Below are 24,312 nucleotides of genomic sequence, written 5' to 3'. Positions count from 1 at the left end.
ATACTGTATTTCATTTCTGTAAGACTTTTACTTTTCAATATTAGGAATTTGTCTATCAAAATATGTTATCATGCATTACCCAACCTACTCCATCCTACCCTAACCTAACTTAAATCTAACATAACTCTGGATTCCATTGGCATCCCATTTTTAAATGTTGTGCAGTTATTGAGTAATAGTGTCTGTATGACAATTTTTGACAAAAATTTAAAAAAAACATTTTTGATAAAATGGCTACCCAACCTTCCTTTACACATCCTTCAATTGATTTTTACTCTGACATAGGAATGCTACATCTTCAGTGAAAGAGCCCTTCAAGACCTTTCTAGTGCAGTCTGAATCACTTCTATAGGTGCCCTGATTGCCAAAATATTGCAATTTAAAGTTAACAAGACGTTGGAAGAAAAAATGGTCAAAATCGCAAAATACAATGTTATTTTGGAAATAAAAGATATGGATCTGCAACTTTGTATATTTTCCTTACTCGGGTGGTCCTTGTTGATTTCACATGGAATGACCCATATATGTATAATGCAAAAAAAGGAATTGATATGATTTTTTTTCCAATACAGAAAAAAGTATGGATATAAAATTTACCAATTGTGAAAACCAATATTCTACTGATTCGATACAAAATTGCAGATGTTCTTTGAGAAAATTAATGGTACATTAGCCTCCTTAATAACTGTATGTAACAGGTGACTGAAGTTAGTGTTACCTTTGGAAGAGAACCTCCACATTTAGACACTTACTTTACAAAACTAAGGCATATGAATGATATATTCATGAAAATAATAACAAAATGGCAGAATTTGGTGTTAAATTACAAGCTACTAATACACAGTGCGATCCGTAAGTTCCCGGACTAAGGCAATAACAAATTCAAACACAAAGGCGAATGAGTTTTGACTGTTTATTTACTCAAAACAAGATCCATTCGATACGATACATTGCTCAGCACAATTTTTCAATGTCTTCGTGGCTTCAGAAAAGTCTTATTTCGGAATTGTCTTGAGTTTGTCGGTCACAGCCTTCTGGATCTCCTCAATCGAGTCTAATCTTGAACCCTTCAGGTGCATTTTCAGTTTTGGGAAGAGGAAATAGTCCGGAGGTGACAAATCTTGTGAATAAGGTGGATGGTGCAACATTGAGACTTGCTTTTCAGCAAGGAACTGGCGATTTATTGCTGCCGAATCAGCCGGGGCATTGTCGTGCAGCAGGAAAAAATCACGAGAGGTGAAGATGTCCGGGCAAGATCCTAAAAACCATTGTTTTGGGGATATTTAGTGTTTCTTCTATCATCCGAGACGTCACTTTCCAATCCTCTTTCATCAATTTAGTGACAGCTGTGATGTTCTCGTTGGTCCAAGTTGTTGTCGGCAGACCACTGTGTTCGTCGTCCTTCACTGTCTCCCGGCCCTCACGAAAACGTTTGTGCCACTCAAAAATGGTTGTCCGACTCAGTACTGACTCACCATACGTCTTCTGAATCAGTTCAAATATTTTTGTCGCTGAAATATCAGCTTTGCATCAAAATTTAATTGCTACCTCCTTCTCATCCATCTCCCGAGTCTGACACACAACACCAGGTTATATCGGATGTCTGCACCCTTCAACAACAATGGCTAGACTGATGCCTCTCAGCATGTCTGTTCGAAAGGGTTCAAACTACATACTTCAAAAGTTGACCGCTAGATGGGGTTAATGGGAAGTCTGCAAAAAAAATCAATCCGGGAACTTATGGACCGCACTGTGTATCAGGCAATTTTACCAATTTTAGAACGATATACCTGTATCCGCTGATACCAATTCATCTGTCCCATCCCTAATTACTAATAAACAATTACACATATCGGAATCAGTTAAATATTGACAGTGAAATCAGTTCAGAAAATAATCAGCGAGTAAGTTTCTGGAAATTTTCTACTTCGTCAGATCAGTATTGCCAAGAAAAAAATAAAGAAAAATCAAACACACAAACACCTGAGAGATGTGTCGCACTATGTTAATGCAAAAACTAATTAACATCACAGCTTACCATGTTCTTTGTTCTTGTACAGCCACTTATTACCATCTTCCATTAACAATTTATCATGGCCAAAAGCAGCATTCACAAATCCATTTACAAAACTTGCTGCAAGATTCTGGCGTGCTGAGTCAACCTGTCCTGCCCCAAATGATGGTCTAATATTTTCAAGGTGTGACTTGTATACATCTTCTGGGACTTTTGGTTCCATGATATCCAACTGAAATACAAGCAGTAAATATTAGTAACAAAACAATACTAAGGGAAGCAGTGCAGCATGACAATCATTAAATCACCAATTTGTCGAACAAACATATTTCAAATCAATTAACGCAAATGCAAGACAAGTGTTTACTAAATTAATGCTAAATACAACTCTCACACAGCATAACCACTTATTGTAGATGCAAAATATGTAATATAATACTGTTATTTTAAGTTTTTTTTAAAATTTTTCCACACACAACCTTAATGGTTATTCACTTTACAATTACTGTGTGTGTTATCTTGGAGTAAGGTTGAGAAAGTTCTGGGAAACCATGGCAAAACATCATGGGGAAATAAATTTAAAAACACTTAAAATTGCACTTTAAGGCTAACATATTTTTTACACGAGTTCTTTTTCCATGCTCCTCTTAAAGTTTACAGGTATACAATTTAAAAAGGATATCTTATGATTTGTACAGTAAGTCAAAATTTTGGTCCATTCTGTGATTCAACAAATATATGATGAACCAGGAGAACACCTGTAACAATGAGATATATGCATTAACTCCAAGCAGAGACATACTATCCTGGGAGGTGACTTTGGGAACATTCTGTACCTCAGTACCTCAATTAATGATCTGGAGTTTCATGCCTGGATCATTACATCGTTATTACTAGGGAATGTATTTCTAGGTCCATACCATTTTTTTTTTTTTGCAACGTCCTAGACGTATGCTATTTTGAGATCCTTGCATTTCATGTACACAGTACCCCTCTACTGAAATTCGGTAGAACCTAAAAATGCCTATTTTGACTTGAAAAACACCTTTTACATCGTTTGCTTAACTTTAAAAATAACTTTTAATAAGAACGACCCTTAATTTCCACCACAAAGATTTGAGACCTTGAACAAATCAGAGTGGCAAAAGAAGCAATGCAACAGCAAGGGGTGTCAACATTTGTGCAAATTTCCACCATATTCCAGCATGCATCAGGAAATTGGAATAATGTGGAGAGAACTGACTGGATGAAGCAGTCTCCATTGTTAAACACTGTACTTCCGAGGCAATTAAAGGGACCGGAGGTGTAGCATACCAAACAAAAATGCGCGCTCTTTTGGAACGGAATTCTAGCTACAAAATCAATCGGTTGTTAAATCAGGATCAGCATTATTCCTGGCCTCAAACAGTGTAAGAGAGTGGGAAGATTCCAAGAATACCTCCATCTGATTGGCTGTTTGATGTGCTTGCTGTAAGGAGTAGGAAAGGAAGACCTGCAAGTGACCAATCATGTTGCCTATTTCCCCTACTGACACGACAGTTAAGTGAAAGGGGAGGTTTTGCACAGAAACTAAACTGTCCTAGTATAGAGGCTGTTCATCAAGGAGAACAAGGCGAACCTACCTGACTTTTGAGTTTTAGTCTCTTGAGCACACATTAAGCACACAAGACTAATCTGGACTTGACCTACAGTTTAAAGTAGGATCCGAACCACTATGTGCCTACAACGGATATCGAACCCACGACTTCTTCTTCATTAAAAGTCAACGACGTGACTACTATGCCTCTGAGAGAACCAGACCTGCCTTGGGAATCGGCAGCAGTTGGATTTATGAAGTTTGCACCAATAACTTCTTGCCGTGTAGAGAGAAGGTTCTCCATGAACACACCTGGGTTGTAACGATCACATTGAAAGTTAATGGGATTGTTACAACCCAGAAGTGTCCGTGACTGTACAAGCATTCACTCATGGACGACTGGAAGAATTTCACCCCCGAGAACATTGAAAATCATATGGTGGTGCAGTACTTCAAAATATAATAAAGTTTTTACATTGGAAAAACTGTATATTTTTATCATCAAATAATAGTATTCATTACACTGAAAGTAGTAACTTTTGAATATAAATTGCTTCTAAAACCAGTTATTTCATAAAATTATTATTAATTAATAATTATGCCTATTAATTTATTATAAGCACCTGAAAGACCTAAAATGGAGTTTATAAAGTCCTAAATCTCATTTTTAGCACCTAAAAATCTGTTCCCTAGTTATTACATTATATTATCGTATGTTACATTGCGTCGTTATTAACGGAATGCTGTCATGGCTACCTTATGCAATAGGAGGGAAGCCCCAACTATTAAATGTGCAGTTCTCTACATGGCTTTTAACTATGCAACTGTTCTTACTAGAGCTGAACTCATAACAATGCCAATACGCTTACCAATTCCCACTGATATCGAATATTTGAAAATAGCAATAATTAAAATTTCTTCAATTATTGCTCAATATTGGTGTGTAAATATTCTTCTCCAAACAATTATTTGCATCAAGTTACCAAGAAATTTGCTTAAAATATTCAAGAAATACATTAGAATATTATAATATATGTAATGTAATCAAAATACAGTTTTTCATGCAAAATTGGTGCAAAATAAAAAGAAATTTGAATTTTGCATAATTTGCAGGATTTAGTAGACACACATATTTTTGGTAAATAAAAAAGCAAAATTTCGGTACTAAAACCAAGTCAAGTTCAGGTTCAAAGCCTTAAATAAATTAAAATTTCACTGTTATAGTGGTGAAAAATCCGTATATAAAATTCCATTTTGGTTTAAAAAAATGTGAATAACAATTTGATTTAAAAACTGCACTTACTACACAAAATAAACATATTCCTTCTAATAGCACATTTATGTCATTACCAGAATATTAAGTTTACTCCTGTATAAAGGGGTCCATTTTTGCTTCTCAAATATTTACAACAGAATTAATCAATTTTCCGTGAATTGCATAGCTCACAGGATAATTGTGATTTCAGAAAGTGTTGTTGGTAAATAAACTCTAAATTTCGTGTTGAAGAGTGTATTTCATATTTTGCAGTTCATTCCGAATTATTTCATGATAAAACAGGGTAGGAAAATGCACCTCACACCTTTCACAAACATGAAAAATTAACATTACAATGAGTTATTTCACATTTCATATTTTCATCAAAAACGAAATATGCTTGCCTCTAATAATTAAACTCGGCAAAAGTGTCACTTGGCATTTTTGTGGACCCCGTGAAAGACCAATATGCCCGAAAAGTATTGGCTGGTATTGTTAGATCACTTCCAACCAATACTTCCAATACATATACCACTGGTATCGGCCGATACCGATACATCGGCATTGGCTCAGCCCAAGTTCTTACCTATATCAGAAGTTTTGCAAGTGGAAAGACATCATGTTAAGTGTACAAATTCTCTGAAGCATATAGCAGCCAATATTTAGATACTATTTGCGACCCTCAAGTCCCAGCATTCTCAACAAGGGGAATGGGAGGGGGGATTATTTTTCTCATGATCACAAACTTTTTGTACTTTCTCTTCTACTTACTGATACATATGGATTCTTTATGGCCATGACTTTATAGCTGGATCTTTATTGAACAAAACGAAGTACATCCCATTATGAGACAAAATTACAAGCAGCCTTGAAATTGTACCTTAAAAAATAATATTTATAACTCCAAGACTATCATCATAAAAAATGATGGATTATCTGTATCTTTCCCCATACATAAGCCAGCCCCTGTGGCGGAGTGGTTAGCACATCGTGCTATGATGCCAGGGATCCAGAGTTTGAATCCTGGCCTGGGCATGGATGTTTGCGAGTGTCCATTCATCAATTTCATGATATCATCACTCATCCCTATCTTCGCAAATTAGCATAAAGTGGCCCAAAAGGCAAAGTAAAATAAATCAAATCAAAATCAAATCTTTCCTCATATTTTTCCAGTGCACTTATTTTATTGAAAAATAATAAAAATACATAGAACAGAGCAACTTACTATTCCATAAATATATACAACAGAACAAAAATTATTCACATACCTCACGTGCAAGATTCAAGAAATGATTGTTCAGATGTGCATTTGACATTATCTCCACCAAATCATCATATTCTTCCATTTCCTCAGGTAGCTCCAAAAATATTTGTTGGCGTCCCAACATAAATGCCAACTGTTTCTGTGTCGCCCTGGATCAATATAAATATACATCCAAGTTAATACAGAATATGGAACATTAATCTACAATCAAACTAAGTGACTAAGTTTCTGCATAAACATGAAAGTGTACTGAGAACAAATCTATAGTCAAAACAATGTCACTGAATCTCCTAAGGAATCACATGTCCCTAATATTGTCCTAATTGTTACTTTAATTAGCATTAGAAAATAAAAGAGAAAGCACAAACAATATCATTGCTCACCAAAAAAATCTGCATGAATGAATGGGACAACACTTTTAGGTGTATTGGCATATATGGCCATTTTACACCCTTCAAACTATACAAGGAAAAATTCCCTCATCTAAATTCCTTACCTAATAGTTACAATATCATCAAAGCTACTTGGGAATAGTTAAAAGTGAAAGGTTGTACAAGGACCTGCACAGGGCATACACAAAACACACACACACACACTACAAAATTTGTTGTAATGCAGCATGCACCACCATAGTTGAGTTACATATTTAATTACAGTGGAACCTCAATTTTACATTTGTCAGGGGTCCCAAGATGAAAAGACAAGAAAATTTAAAATCCAGTAATATTTTACGGTACATGATCCTTATAAAGTAAAATTTCAAATTAAGACTTTATTAGGATCATGAAGATTGAATGCATAATGTGAGAAAATGCAAAATACAGGAATGTAAAATCAGATATTCCACTCTATCTGTATTATCTACACATACATTCTTACTTTAAATCCATTGCAAAACCAAATACATAATGCCCTACAGCATGAGGTAAAGATTTAAAAAAGCATGGCAGTTCATTGGCTTCATCAATCAATGCTGAAGGAGATGGAAAGGGAAGACATGGATAATGTGTGGATAGTCACTGGTACACCATATATCTATGTGAACATGTACATTTATATCTCAGACAAAGTTGAATACTGTTGTAGACATATATTTTCTAGTTTAGCTTAATAGAATTGAGATCACACCATATAATATGATTTGACTTATCTTGTAATGCAAAAAAGAAGAAAAATATTTGGATTTGCTACTGAAAAAGAGATATGGGGGGAGGATGTACAAATGCATATGTCATGAGCCAGCATTAAATGCTAAATCAACAACCACCACCCAACTCCCCTGTGATGAGAGGTCGCCGGGACAGTGAGAAGTTTGTGGTCAAGAGAGTAGGAAGCTAGGAGCCTCAGTGTGTACACCTTAGAGTAAGCCTGTACGGAGGTTTGGGCAATGCCCAACGTAGATGCCCTCCACAGGCCAGTACCATGGGACCGTTAGCAGGTACAGTGATGACGACTGGTCCTTTTATTATCATCACTGTTTAATTACCTTTTGATCTGGCTCTGGCGTGAACTCCCTCGTTATGTGAATCCTAATTAAATATTTGTAAGAGGCAAGAGCATTAATTATTGCACCTCACATATAAATACAACCTCTCGCAGCCAAGCAGTTTAAGCCAGCAAACGGCATAAACATAACATGGTGGAGGCGATGGGGAGTTGGCTGGTGGTTGCTGATTTAACATTTAATGCCGGCTCGTGACACACACAAAAAGGTTAGGTCAAAATTTTAGAAATGTTTTATAACCAGAGACAAGGTAAGAGTCTTGTTAACATAGGTCTGGAAATACACTGGAATGTTGATTTTACATTTTTAGACCCCGTATATATAAAAATAATAAAATGCAAAAACACAAAAAAAAACAGGAAAACAAAGGAAGGAATCAAACACAAATGCAAGTAAAAAAACAACGAGACACTAGACATTTTTGAGCATATAATATATTAATTCCTAAAGAAAAAAAGAAAGACATCCAGTGAAAATCAGCAGCAGATTAACGACATTGTGGATAGGATCAATAGACGACTGCACTAAGTTGCCACCTGTTGGGTTCAATGAGCATTTACTGTTAAAATGTTACAATCACAAGTACAAACACATGAAAATGCCATACATTCAACTTACACATCTTTACATGACATGAAGATTTCTTCAATAAGAGGCCTCTCATTCAGCTGCATAGCAAGACGTAATGCTTGAGGATATTGGTTGAATTTTTGGAACAGACGAAGAGAATGCTTCAACAAGTTTGTGTTCTCTGGATCAGGCACATAGGGCACACAGCTGAAAATATAATGATTAATTAAGTTTTTGAAGAAGGTAATTGTGCTGATGACTGAAACGTCAAACATGGAGAAGAAAATACTCTAAGTACAGTGGAACCTCGATTCTATGTTTTTCAGGGGAACAAGCTGAAAAAACTTAAAATGCGTGAAAATGAAATATCAAGGAAAATTATATAACATTTTGCGACATTCAGACCATCAAGATTGAAGGTATAATGCAGGAAAATGTAGTATCAAGGAACATGAAAATGCGGTTCCACTGTACTTTGAATTTTACTAACATTTTTATATTATTTAACAATGGTAATGTGGACCTTCTCAAAGTTATTAATATTTCTATAATACCAAATTATGGTAATGTGGACCTCATGGAGAATCATGAAGGAAATGATAAAACACAATAACAATAATGAGTGAAATTTGTGCAGCTGTAAGCAAGAAAAGAATGACTGAAAATTATTTTCACATGTCACATTTAGAGGAACCAATCTCAAAGTTTAATAAAAACATTACTGACAGCCTCTTTCATCAATTCCACCTATTCGTCATCTTTGTGATTAGCTTAAAATTAGAAAAATACAAAATACATTATTGATGTATCCCAAAATATGATCAAAGTACTGTAGTTCAACACATTCTTCTTACCTGGTGAGATACAAACAGACTCTTGGATAAGCACTCTCATCAACAAAATCTTCAAGCAAATCCAACCTTTCTATTTCCATTAGCAAGTCACATGCCTCTGCTTCTGCATTGTGAGCCATATTATATGGAATAATCTCCTTAGCTAACTCAACTAATTTCTCCTTTAGATGATCATCCTCGTCCCTGAGCTCTGACCATTCTCCAGCAATTTCACCTGACAAATGCCTGAAATACAAATTTCAATAAGGCAAGAAAAAGAAGGGTGCACTGAGACAATATACATGTCACCATCACACTGCACGTTATGATGGTACTTCATAACAGGCTAATATTTTCAAAACACACAATGAAATGACAATTTCATATTTTTCATGGGACCAAGATGAATAATATTTGAAGTCTGCACAAATTTGATAGCATGTCTCTTTATTGGGACCATGAAGGTTGAATGTAAAATGAGGGAAAATGTAAGAGTTCTACTATATATCAGATGCAGAAACCCCACATGATGCTTCATAAATTACAACTTCATGAAAAAAATGTATTTTGAACTTTAGGACATCTAGTCATGCATACTTTGATTAACCACAAACTTTTTATCTTCTTGATGGACACACAATTCGTGAATGGGTACCCAAAATTTATTATAGGGTTTCAATAAGTCTAAATAAGTGGCCGTGGTGGCTCAGTCGGTAACGCGTCTGACTACCATGCTAAAGATCCTGGGTTCGATCCCCGGCCGGTTCAAATCCGGGAACTTTTCTAATGTTGAAAGTGGCCCCGGTGCCCACCCAGCGTCGAATAACATGGGTACCTGGGAGAAATCCTGGGGGGTAAAGGTGGTCAGGGGCGTGATGCTGATCACATCACCCCCAACTACGACCGGATCAACAAAGTGTGGGGCGTTACCCCCACACCCCCTATACGCCTTCATGGCGTGGTGCTATGCACAGGGGAGCACTTTACTTTTTTTTTACTAAATTTGTCATAGACTATTCTTTTTCAAAATGGATAATAAATTTCTCAAACTAGTAACATAGCCATGTGAAACCAAGATATTCCCTGAGAGGGGTTTCCAAGGTGTGACTTAAAAATTTTAAATGAGAGTCAAAAGTCACCTCAATGCCTATGTCTCCAAACCGCACGGTGGCTGTGTGGTCCAAGGCTTTGGGCTTGGGTTATGAGAAGCACGCTGGTTTGAGTCTCCTGGGGGGAAGCATAACAACTTTCTCTTGAGATTTCAACCATTGCACAGTGATCAGAATGCCAAAAAGTTTGGCAAAAATAGAAATTTTGACTTTTTGGTAAGGGGACAAAACATGAACATTTTTCTAAAAAAACTAAATTGGGCATTAAACTGCAAGAGATATTTTTCTCTAAATTGATTATTTGTTCTTGTTTTTGGGCCTCAAAATGGCGGTTCGTGAAAATGGAATTTTTGGACTATATTTTGTACATATTAGACTTGTTGTAGCAATATTTTATTCACTGGACAATAACATTGTGCTAGGTAAACTCCATACCAGCTAACTGTAGACCAGGCAAACAAGTTTCTGCACAAGTAGTGACGAGAGACGGCTCCACCAATGAACAGTGAGAGAAACTGGATTGTGTAATGGGCGACGGGAGTTGCCCGATTTCCTCCTTCGCTATGCAGCATTGCAAACTTTTGAAAAGGATAATACCAAACACACATGGCAAACGGACCGTATTTTTGTCTCCAGGTCCGTACGATTGGTTTAAGAATTTCTTAGGGAAATATGATAAAACTGCAAGAGCAAATTTTGACAAGTCGTGCATTTAGCATACGGACTAAGATCTGGACCGTACGTCCGTACAAGTACGGTCAGGACCATGCGGTTGGCAACGCTGCACTTTCACCACTCAATTTTCCTCCTCCTCTGCTGATATGCGCAGCCCTGCTCTACAGTTAGCTGGGACAGGGTATAGATTCACAACTTCTCAATAATACACATAAAAATTACACATATTTGAATTAAAGTAAAATATAGTGTTTTATTTTTGACTTGAAAATACAAGTTATCTTGAGCTAACATATTTCCCGCGACGATTTCTAAAGCAAAAGACACTTTAAAGTGTTGTGAAAATGGTGCAGTAGAAAAGATTTGCTACTTTTTAAAAAATCAGCTTGTATGTGTATGAATGTGTGCTCCTGTTAATGGGTCAGCTGGCAACCCTGAATCAAAGGTGATCAAATGTGTGCATGCTGTGGAATGGGAGGTATACGATTTCGCTATCAGCTGATGCTTAATACACATAGTAGCAGTGCAGTGTAACAGTGATTTATTCAAACACCCTCAAATGCCCCCAACACCCCACCCCCAAAACTTTCATCAACATTCTCCCTAAAATTTTGCTAAAGGGTCATGATGATGTAAATATTACCCAGAAGCAAAATTACTTCGCAAGTTCAAATTATAATTACATTAAAGCATTTGATTAACAATACCTACATTGGTTAAACTAATTGTATTAATTTTGAACATCTTTATTGTATTTCACAATTTATAAAAAATGAGAGAAAAAATGAACATATTCAAATACCAAACTGAAATGCAGGAGCGCACGTTTGGGTGAAATTTACACAGGCAATGTTTCTACTGCCCTGTTAGGGGGAACTAACGAAGACTCACAGCTTCCAATTATGTTGAACATAATATACTATGCATAGAAAAAAAACAATGAAAATTACAATCTATATACACAATATTTACACTAATTTATGCACTTGTTGATGTGAATATTTTTATTCTTCAGTGCACTATATGAATCAGTGAATATATCAAATTCTACAGTTTTTAATAGTTCGTTCACTGTGTCTTGCATTCACACTGCAGGTGAAAACCTAAGCACATTGACTCTTGATCTCTGTGTGTAGAATAGATTTTGTCTTCTTGCACCGTGGCAGCCTACACTAAAGGTTATAGTTTCAAATAGCTCGGAACACTGACAGTCATGTTTAATCAATTTCTGTACGAAAATGACGAGATATCCCTGAAAACATTATTCATGAAAAATTTGATGAAAATAGGAATAATCAAATTAAGCATTTGTTTAATCCCTGTTAGATTCTATAAATTTTGACAATACCGCTGAAGATTGTGTTCATTAGATTAGTGTTGATGTGTCATGGTTCTGCAACAAAGTATTTTAAGGATGTGAAAATTGTCGTCGAATAGAAGATATATTTCTTAAAAATAATTTCAGTTGGCTTTTAAAAATGTTTTGTTTGTGTTTGTAGTTGCTTTTTCTACTCTATGCACTCTCAAAAAAACATTCTCAGTTTTGAAGTAGCGACAGAAATAAAAAATGATAAACTGAACTTCACAGGGAATATACATCCAAGAAACTAACATTTGCAACAAAAGTACATTTAAAGGAGAAAGGAGAAGGTAAAGAATCAGAACTAGTGAATAAATATTATTTAATGGCTTAAAATACATTACTTTTTGAAAAAAGTGATTTAACAGGATGTCTGTTTTCTACACGTTAAACATTTATTGTTTATAAATTCATTTTAATGATGCTGTTCACAATTATTATTATGATTATTATTATTAGTATTAATAATAATATTATCATCATAATCATTATTTTTAATATTATTTAATTTATTTCTGGGAATGTATTTCAATCTTCCAAGTGTATTGTTTAGTATTACAGTGGTCATAAGTGTGTATTGAAATAAGTCAAAATTATACTATTTGTATAAAATCTAAATAATCAATCTCATGTCAATTCTGTTTGACTCAAAGTGTCAATTATTCCTTAAAAATGCAAATCTTTCATATTTGTATTGATTTAGGGGTCAAATAATAGCAAGCTCCTGATTTTTGCCAATTTTTTTGGAATTCTGAATCACTGTGCAGTGTAAGGGATTGGTGGTGGCCACCAAATTGGGGAGCTGAGAATGAGTATTGTAACCTGAAAATTGAAATTATGAGTATCGTAACCAGGTCATGGAAAAACATCAACAACTTGGGGTTGGTTCTTCTGACCACACTTCACCCCGTAACTGTTTTGATGATCACCCACCTCTGGTGGAGCATGCAGGAGTGAGGCAGGCAGTCAGTAGGTAGGCCCTGACACTCAAGGGCTGTTGTGGCACCGGTTGTCGTTAGTATTATTATTTTTTGATATGGACAACAGTTTCCAAATGTCCATGCAAAAAGTTATGGTTATGCAAACCTTTGAGAAGAACAAGAAAAAGTTACTTCAAATTTGTTTCCATACATAAATTCATAGTTAACTTCGATTCTGGATCAAAAAAATGGGGAATTTTGTTCAAAATAGCAGATCTTATCAAAAATGTTATGTACAAAATTAAGAGATATATCCTATGAGGTGTCAGTCAACCCCCTTTTCCATTTACATCTTTCAATGAAGCACCACTAAAGTTTAAAATATCATTTTTTTCCCACCTCATTCACATTGTAACATTCATCATTTGTGTATTTTATTATTCATGTTGATAATGCTTGCATCCCATACAATACAAGCCATTATCTCATTTGAATCATTTGCGTCTATGATGTTTTCTTCTAAATGTCCACAAAATTATCATCCCCAATTTAAGATATTTAAAGAAAATCAATCAAAGAGAACAAACTAGCAGATAATGGAAAAGATTTAGAATTTACAAAATTACATATACATAATATTCTATTCACCTTGTTGCATGTTTAGTTTGCTTCGTAAGTTTCTAGTTATTCTTCAACTTCACATCTAATTTTGTTTGTAATTAGTTAACAGCCTTTCAGAATACACAGAGTGATTCAGAAGTGATGGTACAGTCATGGACGCTTCTGGGTTGTAATGATTCCATTGAAAGTCAATGGGTTTGTTAAACCCAGCAGTGTCCATGACTGTACAAACTACGAGGGGCATTCAAGTCAATCCGGGACTTTTTTTACAGGTGTAAAAACAAATCCCAGGGTGGAGGTAGTGCATGCAGTAGGAACTGGCAACTGTGTCCTGTTACTGGTTGGCGGTGCTCATTGCACATGCCAGTCCAGAGACCAGTATTCCAGATGGTGGACAACAGTGTGAACGTGTACACGGAACAGCATGTGGTGATAAAGTTTTTAGTGAAGGAGGGTATAAAACCAGCTGAAATTTACAGAAGACTGCAAGCACAGTATGGTAATAAAACACTCTGCCACAGTAACACATTTGAATGGTGAAAGCACTTCAAAGATGGCCGATGTTCTTTGTTGAGTGTCCCTTCATCAATTTCATCATATCATCACTCATCCTTATCTTCCTGATTAGCTAAAGTGACAAAAGTAAAGTAAAATGAACCCAATCAATCAAGTCCATTTGATTCTCTGACAGGCTAAATGGGAAAATTTACTATATACAGACACTTACTGTGCTTACTAATAAAAAAAATGTTATTAAAATAAGTAACTGTGCATATCCCAGATAGTAAGTACACTATGAAACACAATTAAAATCACCAATCAATAAAAACTTATAAAACAATAACAATTACCGAACATATTCATGGCCCCATTCTCCTACTTTTGTCTGTGTTCCACGAAGTCTGTATCTCAGGCAGTCTCTGTTTGTGCCAGTTGTCATAGCCAATACAGATAAAATGTCACCACAGTACTTCTTCTCTTTGTCATCAACGAGTTTCTTGTAGACATCCTTCAATGTGTCATAATGACAGCGCATAAACTTCAACGGTTTAGGCACGCTTGTCATAGATGAAGTTGAAGCTTTGATGTGATTCCTTAGGCTGTCCAGGGCTGACATATAAACATTACCATCTGCCTCCTGTCAAAACAAAAAATAAACATAATTTATAAAAAGTGTATGCAACAACTATTAAATCTAAAACATTGCATTGTAATTACATGAAACTGCTTTTATACAGGACAAATATTAATGCACACATACTTCATTAAGATTCATGTGGTGGCAAATAAAATACAATAAAATACCATAATGAAAACTATGCATACACTAAAACAAAAGACATTTCCCTCCTCTTACAGAAGGGAGTTGAAAATACTTAAATACTCATGTATTTTGATCAGAGAGTGAAGAGTCATTGCAGAAAAGACCATCAGTACACTGAGGCACAGAGCCTGAGCTATGCACACAAACTTGTTTCCTGCCAGTTTTTGTTTCAGTCTGTCAAACATTAACTAGGTAGCAGTGGCGTGGCGTGGATTTTTAAAAGTGTTACCGGTTATCAGTAGGACATTTAAGGGAGACTTGGGCGCCTCCCCACCTAATGCCCCCTCCCCCAATGTCTTCCAAGTAGTTCATATAATATTAATCTGGTACGTATGCAATTCAATACTAGATTTTGGTAAAGTTATTAATCAGAAAAAAAAAAATGTTGACATAAGGACTAAAGTGAAATCGCAAACATTGGTTGTTGACACAATAATACGTAATTTGATACTTACAGAAACATTGAAGGCTACTTATAGAGCAGATCAATCCGACTTTGAAAATAGTTATATGATACTGGGATCCCGGGTTCGAAACCTAGCTTGGGCATGGGCGTTTGTGATGTCTATTCATCAATTTCATCACTCATCCCCATCTTCGCAAATTAACCAAAAGTGGAACAAGTGAAGCAAAATCAATCAAATCAAAAAACTTCTATGATGCTGTCATAAAGAGAAGTTTTTCATTTGAATTTGAATTTTTGGGTGCGTCATGGTCATGGTCCATGTTATCCACATCTGAATTCGACACTTTTTTTTTCACCCGAAAATAGAGTACATGGCCAACAAAAGAGTTTAGAAAACTGCACACATCCACATAACCACGGATAGTCGTTATACCACGAAACATTGAAATGTCGGTCATATCCAGCAGATGACTTGGTTTTTAAATCGTTCAAAATAGGCTTTCGCCTCACTTTCGCTACAATTTCGATGTTTTCTGCAAAATAACAAACCGAAAGATTGCTTCAAAATATCTTCTATCGCACGATTACACACACTGTCCAGATAGGATGAACCCGCCACCTCGGAACTCGGAGCAAGCTTCATAAATTAATTGACAATGCCCGAAAACAACATAAAGACGAAAGACACCAGTCACAAAATTCCCACTGCACAGTCCCTCCCACAAACCGTTGTTTACTTTTGTAACACGTGAAGCACCCTCCTTGCCCCCTCCCCTCTCAGCATCGGCCCTTCCCCAATATTTCCTTCGGAACCTGCAAGAAGTCCAGTTCTACTAATGTTGCCATCTTAGTTCTTTTGAAACCAGATTTGCCCAAATCGCGAAACATTTTCGTTTCAAATAAGACGTATGTAGAGTAGATGTAGTCTTCATCTGTGTCCTAACTACTCCCACTCCCATGTTTCGCTAAATCCACTGAAATCTCATTTCTGACACCACTACTATTTCGTATATTTTACGTCCTTTGCTACCTTTAAGGCTTTCGCTTTATAGGATAATCGTGACGATGACGATGCGTGGTGAATTATTGAAATAAAATTATTATTTCTTTGTGTATGTAATTATTAATTTTTATAATTATGTAAGTAAAATAATAACAACGAACATTGAAATAACCATTTCTTGCTGAGGATTCGAACCTGCGACACCTGACACTTCAGAGCGTGCTAAGATAACAATCGGGAAATTATGCTTGTAAGTATTGTTTTCACCCAAAAACAGTTCTACCACCTCAAAAACATTGCTTCAATCCGAAATTATTGCATTCCTGCGACAACGTATGTCAATGTCAATCTGTATTATCAACAATTATCACAAATTCCTGTAACCGAAATAATATTATATGTGTGAAATATAGAATTTTAGGTTGACATTTTTAGAAGGACAGCGGACACCTTGACCATACCCATCCCTCTCCTCTCCTTCTCGCCCATGATGTCGAAGAAGGACAAAGAGGACTTTCATAATCGCTGATATTTAGTGTAAATACAAAATATCACTTGGTAGTTTGCTTTTGCCCCAGTGTGATTTGATTTTTTAAAATTTTGATTTGGCGATTTAAGTCCACTTCATGAACAGTAATGCTAATCGGGACAGTTTAAAGTTGGATCCGAACCACTTGTGCCTCCACCGGGTATCGAACCCGGAATCCCTTGATTATAAGGCGGCGACGCTACTAACACTGTGCCATCGTTCCCCAGTGTGACTGGACACCTTCAGAGTAAGATAGACCCGATTAGGCGACTTAGCTCTTTTCTGTCAATTGAATATGGCAACACTGGTATGTTTCCTGTAAGGATCACCGGCAACTGCGCCGGTTAAACAGCCCACCTCCTCCTCCCGCCATAACAGTCTTTACCGCTACGCCAAGTCTTCCTTTGGTGGGCTCAGGGCCCTTCCCTCATGTTGCCTGTGGAGCGTACCGGATCAGTCCTCCTCTTCGCTTTTGCCGGTGTCAGAAAAAATGTCAGTCTGCAATGTTTACTTTACGACAATATTACCAGTTTATGTACGTAATAATATTTTAAGACAGGTTCTTCAATTCTTTATATTTTAGTGTTACCTGCGGTAACAGCGGCTACATGCACGCCACGCCTCTGCTAGGTAGTTTATGGAAGAATTTATGTCTACCTTTCTTCGTGTGTGTGCATGTGGAAGCAAGTGCATACGCCGATACTACTGTTGGATTAAAAATTATAGATCCTCGAGTTTGGACTACAATTAAAAATTAACCAGCAGACCGATACGAGTTACATCAAAATTTAGCTTTTCCTATTCTATTCTCTATTCTATGCTAACCTATTTTCTTTTAGAATGCCTTCTATTTTTTTATTGTTATCCATGATCACAACATTGCTTTGTTCACACAAAGCATTTCTATGTGATGCACACATGCAGAGTAATATCTTTCTGTGAAAGTTTCAATGAACAAAAGAAACTGACTTTTCCTCTTTTTCATACAACTTAAACGTAACTGTGAAACTGACTGTGCAGATGAAAAGACACATATGGCAGAGCATAATGTGCTACAAAGCCAGATTTTGTAAGTTCGAACCATGATTAAAGCTTGGATGTATCTCTGTGTTTGGTCCATCCCATCCATGTCACCAGATGCTCATTCATCCTCATTACCGCAATTAACCCAAGAGGCAAAAAGGCAATGTAATATAAGTGAAATTGAAAGAAAGAAGGGACACAGGCATATCATGCTGAGTCGGGGTTGTGTGTTGCAATACAGACATGTATAACTCTTATAACAAAGAGATATTATGCACATTCAATTGTTAGGGTAGAACCATATTTCACATTCATACAATACAGAGAGAATTGTTGTTGGTTGATGTGGATTGTTAGTATCCCTCAGCACTTAAAATGTTCTAATCTCAAGTTTTCTCTTGCAAACATTATTTCACTATTGCCAACCTCCATGATGGAGTGGTTTGCATATGACTATGAATCCAGGGACCCTATGTTTGAACCTTGGGTAATATTTGAAGTGCTTATTGTGTTTGATCATTTGATTATTTCGTCACTCCATCATTCATCCTCATTGTTGAAGTTAACCTAGAGAGGTAGAAAATGGTTGTAAAAGTAACAAAGATACTGCATCGCTATCACTTGCTGAAAACAATGATCTTCTTTGCTCATTTGCTTTTTATATTTGTTTTGGAGCTTACAAAAACAACAAAAATCGAATAAACAAACAACCAATATGCACTAATGCAGGAAATATATATTTTTGGAAGAAATCGTACATTTAGAAACTGGTTCCATGCAAGCTCAAAATGACAACAAATTATTTTTATGAGGCCAAATGGCAGCAGAATGAAACACTATGTTAGTTCTTTGAAGACTCGAGGTTAATATTGTTCTCCCGTGAGTGTCGATGACCTCGACAGCAGTGCAGCTCTCTCCACAATCTTGCATGAAGTTTCAGCATTAACAGTGCAGTGTTTCTAATTCAATGTCTTATTTCATAAAAAAGAGGTGAGGTTATACTTCCAAATTTAATGGTACAATACTCCGTTACTGATAAAAGTAAATAATAGGAATAAGAATGAAAGTATTTTTTTTACCATATTGGTCCCAAAAATGAGATAATACTAAGCATCACTATTATCACATTTAACCACATACAATGATTACTTTAACAAATAAATGGCAAATAAAGTGTTCCAACTTACAGTCAATCTCTTAACAAGAAGGTTAAGTTCATCTTGGAGTGCCTTGTCTTCTTCAGTCTGAAAATATTACAAGAAACAAATCAAAATTTTCTACACCATTTGTATTGGTTTCATATAAATGTATGCACTGCAATAAAATTTTGAAAAGTATGTTTACAACTGCCAGAACCAGTTTATTTCTGGCATTACATAAAAATAGAACCACCACAAATTTATCCACAATGTCTGAAGGACCAATCTAGCATTCATACATTGAAAAATTATATAACTTCATAAGCTTCGAATATTAGAAATATTAACACTATAGATGTACACAAGAAGATATCAAACACAGTGGCGAAGATCTAATACAAGAAATGCTGCTTTTGCCTTTTAAAATTTCCATTGCTCTGATCTTGGAAAAAATTAGAGTTGCCAACTCCTTCAGCACCTCAGCTGCTATAGGGGAAACCTATGCTAGTAAAGGTTGAAATCTGTGTGCAAACATGACCTAAAAGATGAACTCCCTACAGCCTTCACATGTCCAACAACAGCAGAGCTCAACCAAACACAGATGATGGTACTGCTAGCAGAGAGCACTATTTGTCTACATATACTTGTAAACACCATCTCAGAGATGGTAAATGCTTATCATTAACATATTTTTATTGAAAAAAAAATTATCATAATTGTTCATTACTACCAGGGCCCACATTTTGATGACATGTCATCTTTATTTTTTCCTTATGTAGTATTTAATGCTCTTAAGTATAAAAATCCTGAATATGAACCTCTGATTATAAAAATGTGAATTTCATTGTGCATTTTTCATCATATTTTCTATTTTTTAAGTTTTAGGTCATTTTTTTCACATTTTACTTCTTTTTCTGGTCCTTTTTGGCATAATTGCAAAAAAGAAAAAAGGAATGTAATTGCATTATGTTTCACTCACTCATTTTTAGCCAGGATGTCTGTAACAATGAAAAAAATTCTATCACCATGTGATGGTAGGAACAAAGCAACATATCGTTCGACATTACCTACTGCAATAATTTTTACAGATCTTTATACTTAACATTCACATATTCACACACACATTCAAATTTTAGTTCTAACATTACAGAAATAAGAACTATGCCATACTGACTGTCATACACTGAAATGAAGACAAAATTTTTTAAAGTCCTTTCTAGGTCATCAAAATCTGGGCCCTTATTATTACATACTTTAAAAAAATTCTAAGTTCTACTATTTGTAAAGTGTGTCATTGTCCTCAATGATTATTTCATGGGTATTGACTGGAATTTTCAGAAAAGCAGGATGTTTGGAGTCTGCCTCTTCCATCTCAAGTTACATCATTAGACATATGTAAGACATTTGACATGAGTTGTCATACAAATTTAATGAACAGATTTTTAGATATAAGTTGCAGATGAAGAAAGCAATGACACTACCTGCTGAGATCGGCAAGCAGCACAAAAATCCTACTTGTTGCTCAACTGAAAATATTACTTTTACTAATATGTCACATTGTTATGGAAGCATTGGGTATTCAGGTAGTGCTAGAAAATGAACAGGAGCATTTTCTCTGTTGTATTTTTGTCTATCTCCAAAAAAAATTCTTGACTCTCTCATGAGGAATAATTTAAACAATGAGGTTGGCATAATTTTCTGTTAGTTTCATGGTTTTGTCAGTGATCTTTGACTTCTACTCTACAGTTTGCCACATAAAATGGCCAATGAACTTGTGTGTGCAATACACAATGGAGAGTCACATGACTGCACCATTTGTATTGAAGCTACTCCTAGCAAAAGATGTGTTCTTAAATGCAGCCAAGTCAGCCCAGGCCTTACAAGTGGCATACACACGAGTCACAGAAAACATGTTGATGTCACAATCGAAGCTGTCCCAAGCTGCAGTTTGTGAACAGCATGGTGGAATCGTCTGCTTGACTCTTGAGCTGGTCCATGTTTAACAGCAGTTGACTTGCTTTTTGAAGTAGTATTAGGTGTAAATGGCACTAAATATCGCCTCTTTATAAAGCTCGGTTACATTATTACAAGTTGCTAGACTTGAGAGCATCTGGGAAGGCGGGTGGAAAGTGGGTGTGCAGTAGCAAGGAAAGGCAGCATTGCCAACCCTAGCTATAAGTACTGAAACCATCCGTACAATGTAACCACCACAACTAGGGACAGCATTCCAAGCATTAAGTACATATTCCTTTGCAATTCATTCCAAACAAATAATTAGTGCAAATTCAAAATCTACATTCTCTGTGAGGCAAGGGACAGCTGTTTGTATCGAAATAGGAAAAGGTGTGGGTAATTGGGACGGAAAGTAAAACGCGTGAAAACCTGCAGAGATAATTACAGAGAACGTTTTGCCATTTATCTGGTCCGTGAGGCAAACACGATATCTAAAGGGCCTCCCCCGTGGTGGAGTGGTAGCATCGTTGCCTTGCAATCAAGTGGTCCTGGGTTCGATACCCGGTGGAGGTACATGACACAGTGGTTCAGAACTCACTTTAAACTGTAGGTCCAGTCCTAATTAGCATTACTGTGCATAAAGTGGACTGAAAACATAAAATCAAAAAACAAAATATTTAAAGTTGATACTGAATAGATTGGGTTCAAGCCACCATGATCTTATGCAATGTTTTAAAATGGCAACCATCATCTCATACAGTTATGTTAGAGTTCTTGTTGTACGTATTATTATATATGTAAAATTACTATATCAATACGGGTAACAATAACAATGTATCAGTATTATATTAGCGTTACTGCCATACCTATTGCCATAGTCATCCATACGCGTAATAAGAACGCTAACCAAACAAATCATTCCCAGTAATTCTGTAATGAATTGAATTAAAAATGGAAAGTACAATGAAGAACTGGAAAGTTACAGCACTTATTAGAAAATAATATACATGTAACAGTCCAAGAATTCATTTCGATCTAAATATTTTCTGGTAAACAGAACCATAACAGCGAAATAAGTGTTTGGTGTTATTATTCCTTATTATTATTATTATTATTATTCCAAACGCAAATAATAAAATGTCTGATAAGCATGAAATTCTACTACCCTTTCCAGTAGCCTACAGAATAAATTCAGTGAGCAGAGTTTGTTTCCCGTGCGAGGTTGGCAACACTGCCGTGGAGCCAGTATGGTCGAATCTGCAACTGTCTTTCCACGTACGGAATTTTGAATGCTGTGATTTACTGTTTTGGTGCGTGTAAGGTATGTTTGCGTTCAGTGCAGAGAATTGTGAGTGAGGGGAAAAAATTTGTTCGTGCAAGTGGGAGTGCTGTATTTCGATCACCAAGCAAAAATTCTTGCCGCGAAAAGCCTGTTACTGATATTGATGATTTCGATAAGAGCGTATTATGCAGGGAAGTTTTGAACATGTACCGAAATGGTGAATTTCCTACATCATTGAAACTTGCAAAGAAAATGAACAAGCAATGTAAATTTGTTGGAAGCCGATGGTCAATGCTGCGTATTCTAAAGAGCATGGGGTTTAAATATAGAAAATGCAATGATGGACGGAAGATATGGAAAGGATGGACATTGTAGCTGCGAGAGATGCATTGTTGCGAAAGATGCATTGCATCAAACAAGAAGGAAAATCACCTGTTTTCTACCTCGATGAAATGTGGGTTAACCAGAACCACACACCTAAAACATGTTGGCAAATGAACGATGGTACGGGTGGCCTAAAAGTTCCTGTAGGAAAGGGGGGGGTCTCATTGCTTGCCACGTTGGCTCTGCAAACACCGGCTTCCTTCCCGATTGCAAATTGATACCTAGCCAGGGTACAGGACGTGAAAATATTTCAGTACTTGCATGTTGCTCAGCAGCTGAAAGAGTTTTACCACCCTTAATTATTTATGAAGCTGCAAAACGTTGGACAAAAAGTGATTTTGCCAATTTATTATGCTCCGTGTGGAATGATGGTCTCAGCCAAGAAAATGTACAAGCTGGATTCCGCACAATTGGGATTTATCCTGTTCACTCAAACAAGTACCCTATTGCTCGACTTGATCCCACAGCTCTGGAAAGATACAACAAAGAACATGGAACAAATTATGTGCAGGAACCAGCAACAGCTATTCCAAGAGAAGCTCCTCAACAAGGACCATCAGGCATCTCAACAGAAGCTAGTGAACCAGGACGATCTCTAATTATTCAAAATGTGTTTCCCGGCGGAACTGCTACCTTTGAAACATTACTCCTGAATAAAATACAGAGGACAAATGCACCTCCAAAAGCTAGAAGAAAAATTGATCAACGAGCACGTGTAATCGCATCAGAAGAGTATTTGGAACAGATTGCAGAAAAAACTAAGACTGTAAAAACTACCAAAACAAAAGACAAGCAAACGAAACAACTGAAGAGACCTGTAGTGTTGGAAAGCTCGGATAGTGAAGTAGACAACCCTGATAATTGGAAACAGGCAGAGAGTGATAGTGCAGATGATGTTGATCTTGGCTTTGAAGATTTGGAATTTTTAGAATCAAGTCCAGTGGAAAGCACAGAAAACCGTTGAACGTGGTGACTACATATCCGTTCGCTTCAGAGATGGTAAAAGAAAATGTACTGAATTTCGGTACGTGTGTATCGTGCAAGAAGTTCTTGATAAAAACGATATCCAGATAATGGGAATGAGACATTCAGGAACAACAGACACGTTTCTTGTAGACGAGAATGACATATCAGTTGCAAGCCTTTCCAATATCATTGGAAACTTGAGGAGTTTCCAAAAACTTTGCTTTTTGGGGACAATGAAATATCGATTCTCACAGCCAATTATGTGTTTGGAACATAGCCTAGTTTTGTTAATTTCCAGCGTGTATTTCAGTTTCTTGAGTTACCATATTGTTTCTTAGTAGTACTATGTTTCAATTACCTATTTTCCTTTCTGCTTTCTTGGCAAAGGGAGAATTTAAGAAGACTAACCAAAAGTGATTTTGCTGATAGTGAGGAAGATTTGGCAACTGCCTTAAGTGCTATTACGGGAAAAAACTAACACTCCGTGCTGCCACTAGGCAATATAACATAGACAAATCATTGCTCTCTAGAAAGCTGCGTGGTAAATATACAACTGTGCAAAGAAGAAAAACAGTTCTTTCTAAAGATCAAGAAGAAGCACT

General features: G+C 36.2%; 1 protein-coding gene across 1 annotated transcript in view; it reads right to left on the bottom strand.

The window, feature by feature from the left end:
* Nucleotides 1-24,312, bottom strand: part of Rpn1 (regulatory particle non-ATPase 1) — a 98,745-nt gene that overhangs the window by 41,775 nt on the left and 32,658 nt on the right. Inside the window, exons 2-7 of the mRNA XM_083117723.1 lie at nucleotides 19,174-19,230; nucleotides 14,553-14,839; nucleotides 9,038-9,262; nucleotides 8,232-8,390; nucleotides 6,114-6,258; nucleotides 2,039-2,246 (exon numbers count right to left, since the gene is read on the bottom strand). Coding sequence (XP_082973849.1) covers nucleotides 2,039-2,246; nucleotides 6,114-6,258; nucleotides 8,232-8,390; nucleotides 9,038-9,262; nucleotides 14,553-14,839; nucleotides 19,174-19,230 — 1,081 coding nt within the window. The remainder of the gene's footprint in view (nucleotides 1-2,038; nucleotides 2,247-6,113; nucleotides 6,259-8,231; nucleotides 8,391-9,037; nucleotides 9,263-14,552; nucleotides 14,840-19,173; nucleotides 19,231-24,312) is intronic.

The sequence above is a fragment of the Lepisma saccharinum genome, chromosome 2 (assembly GCF_977018435.1).
Source record: "Lepisma saccharinum chromosome 2, izLepSacc3.1, whole genome shotgun sequence".
Taxonomy (NCBI): domain Eukaryota; kingdom Metazoa; phylum Arthropoda; class Insecta; order Zygentoma; family Lepismatidae; genus Lepisma; species Lepisma saccharinum.
This window is presented reverse-complemented; position numbering and strand designations above follow the sequence as displayed.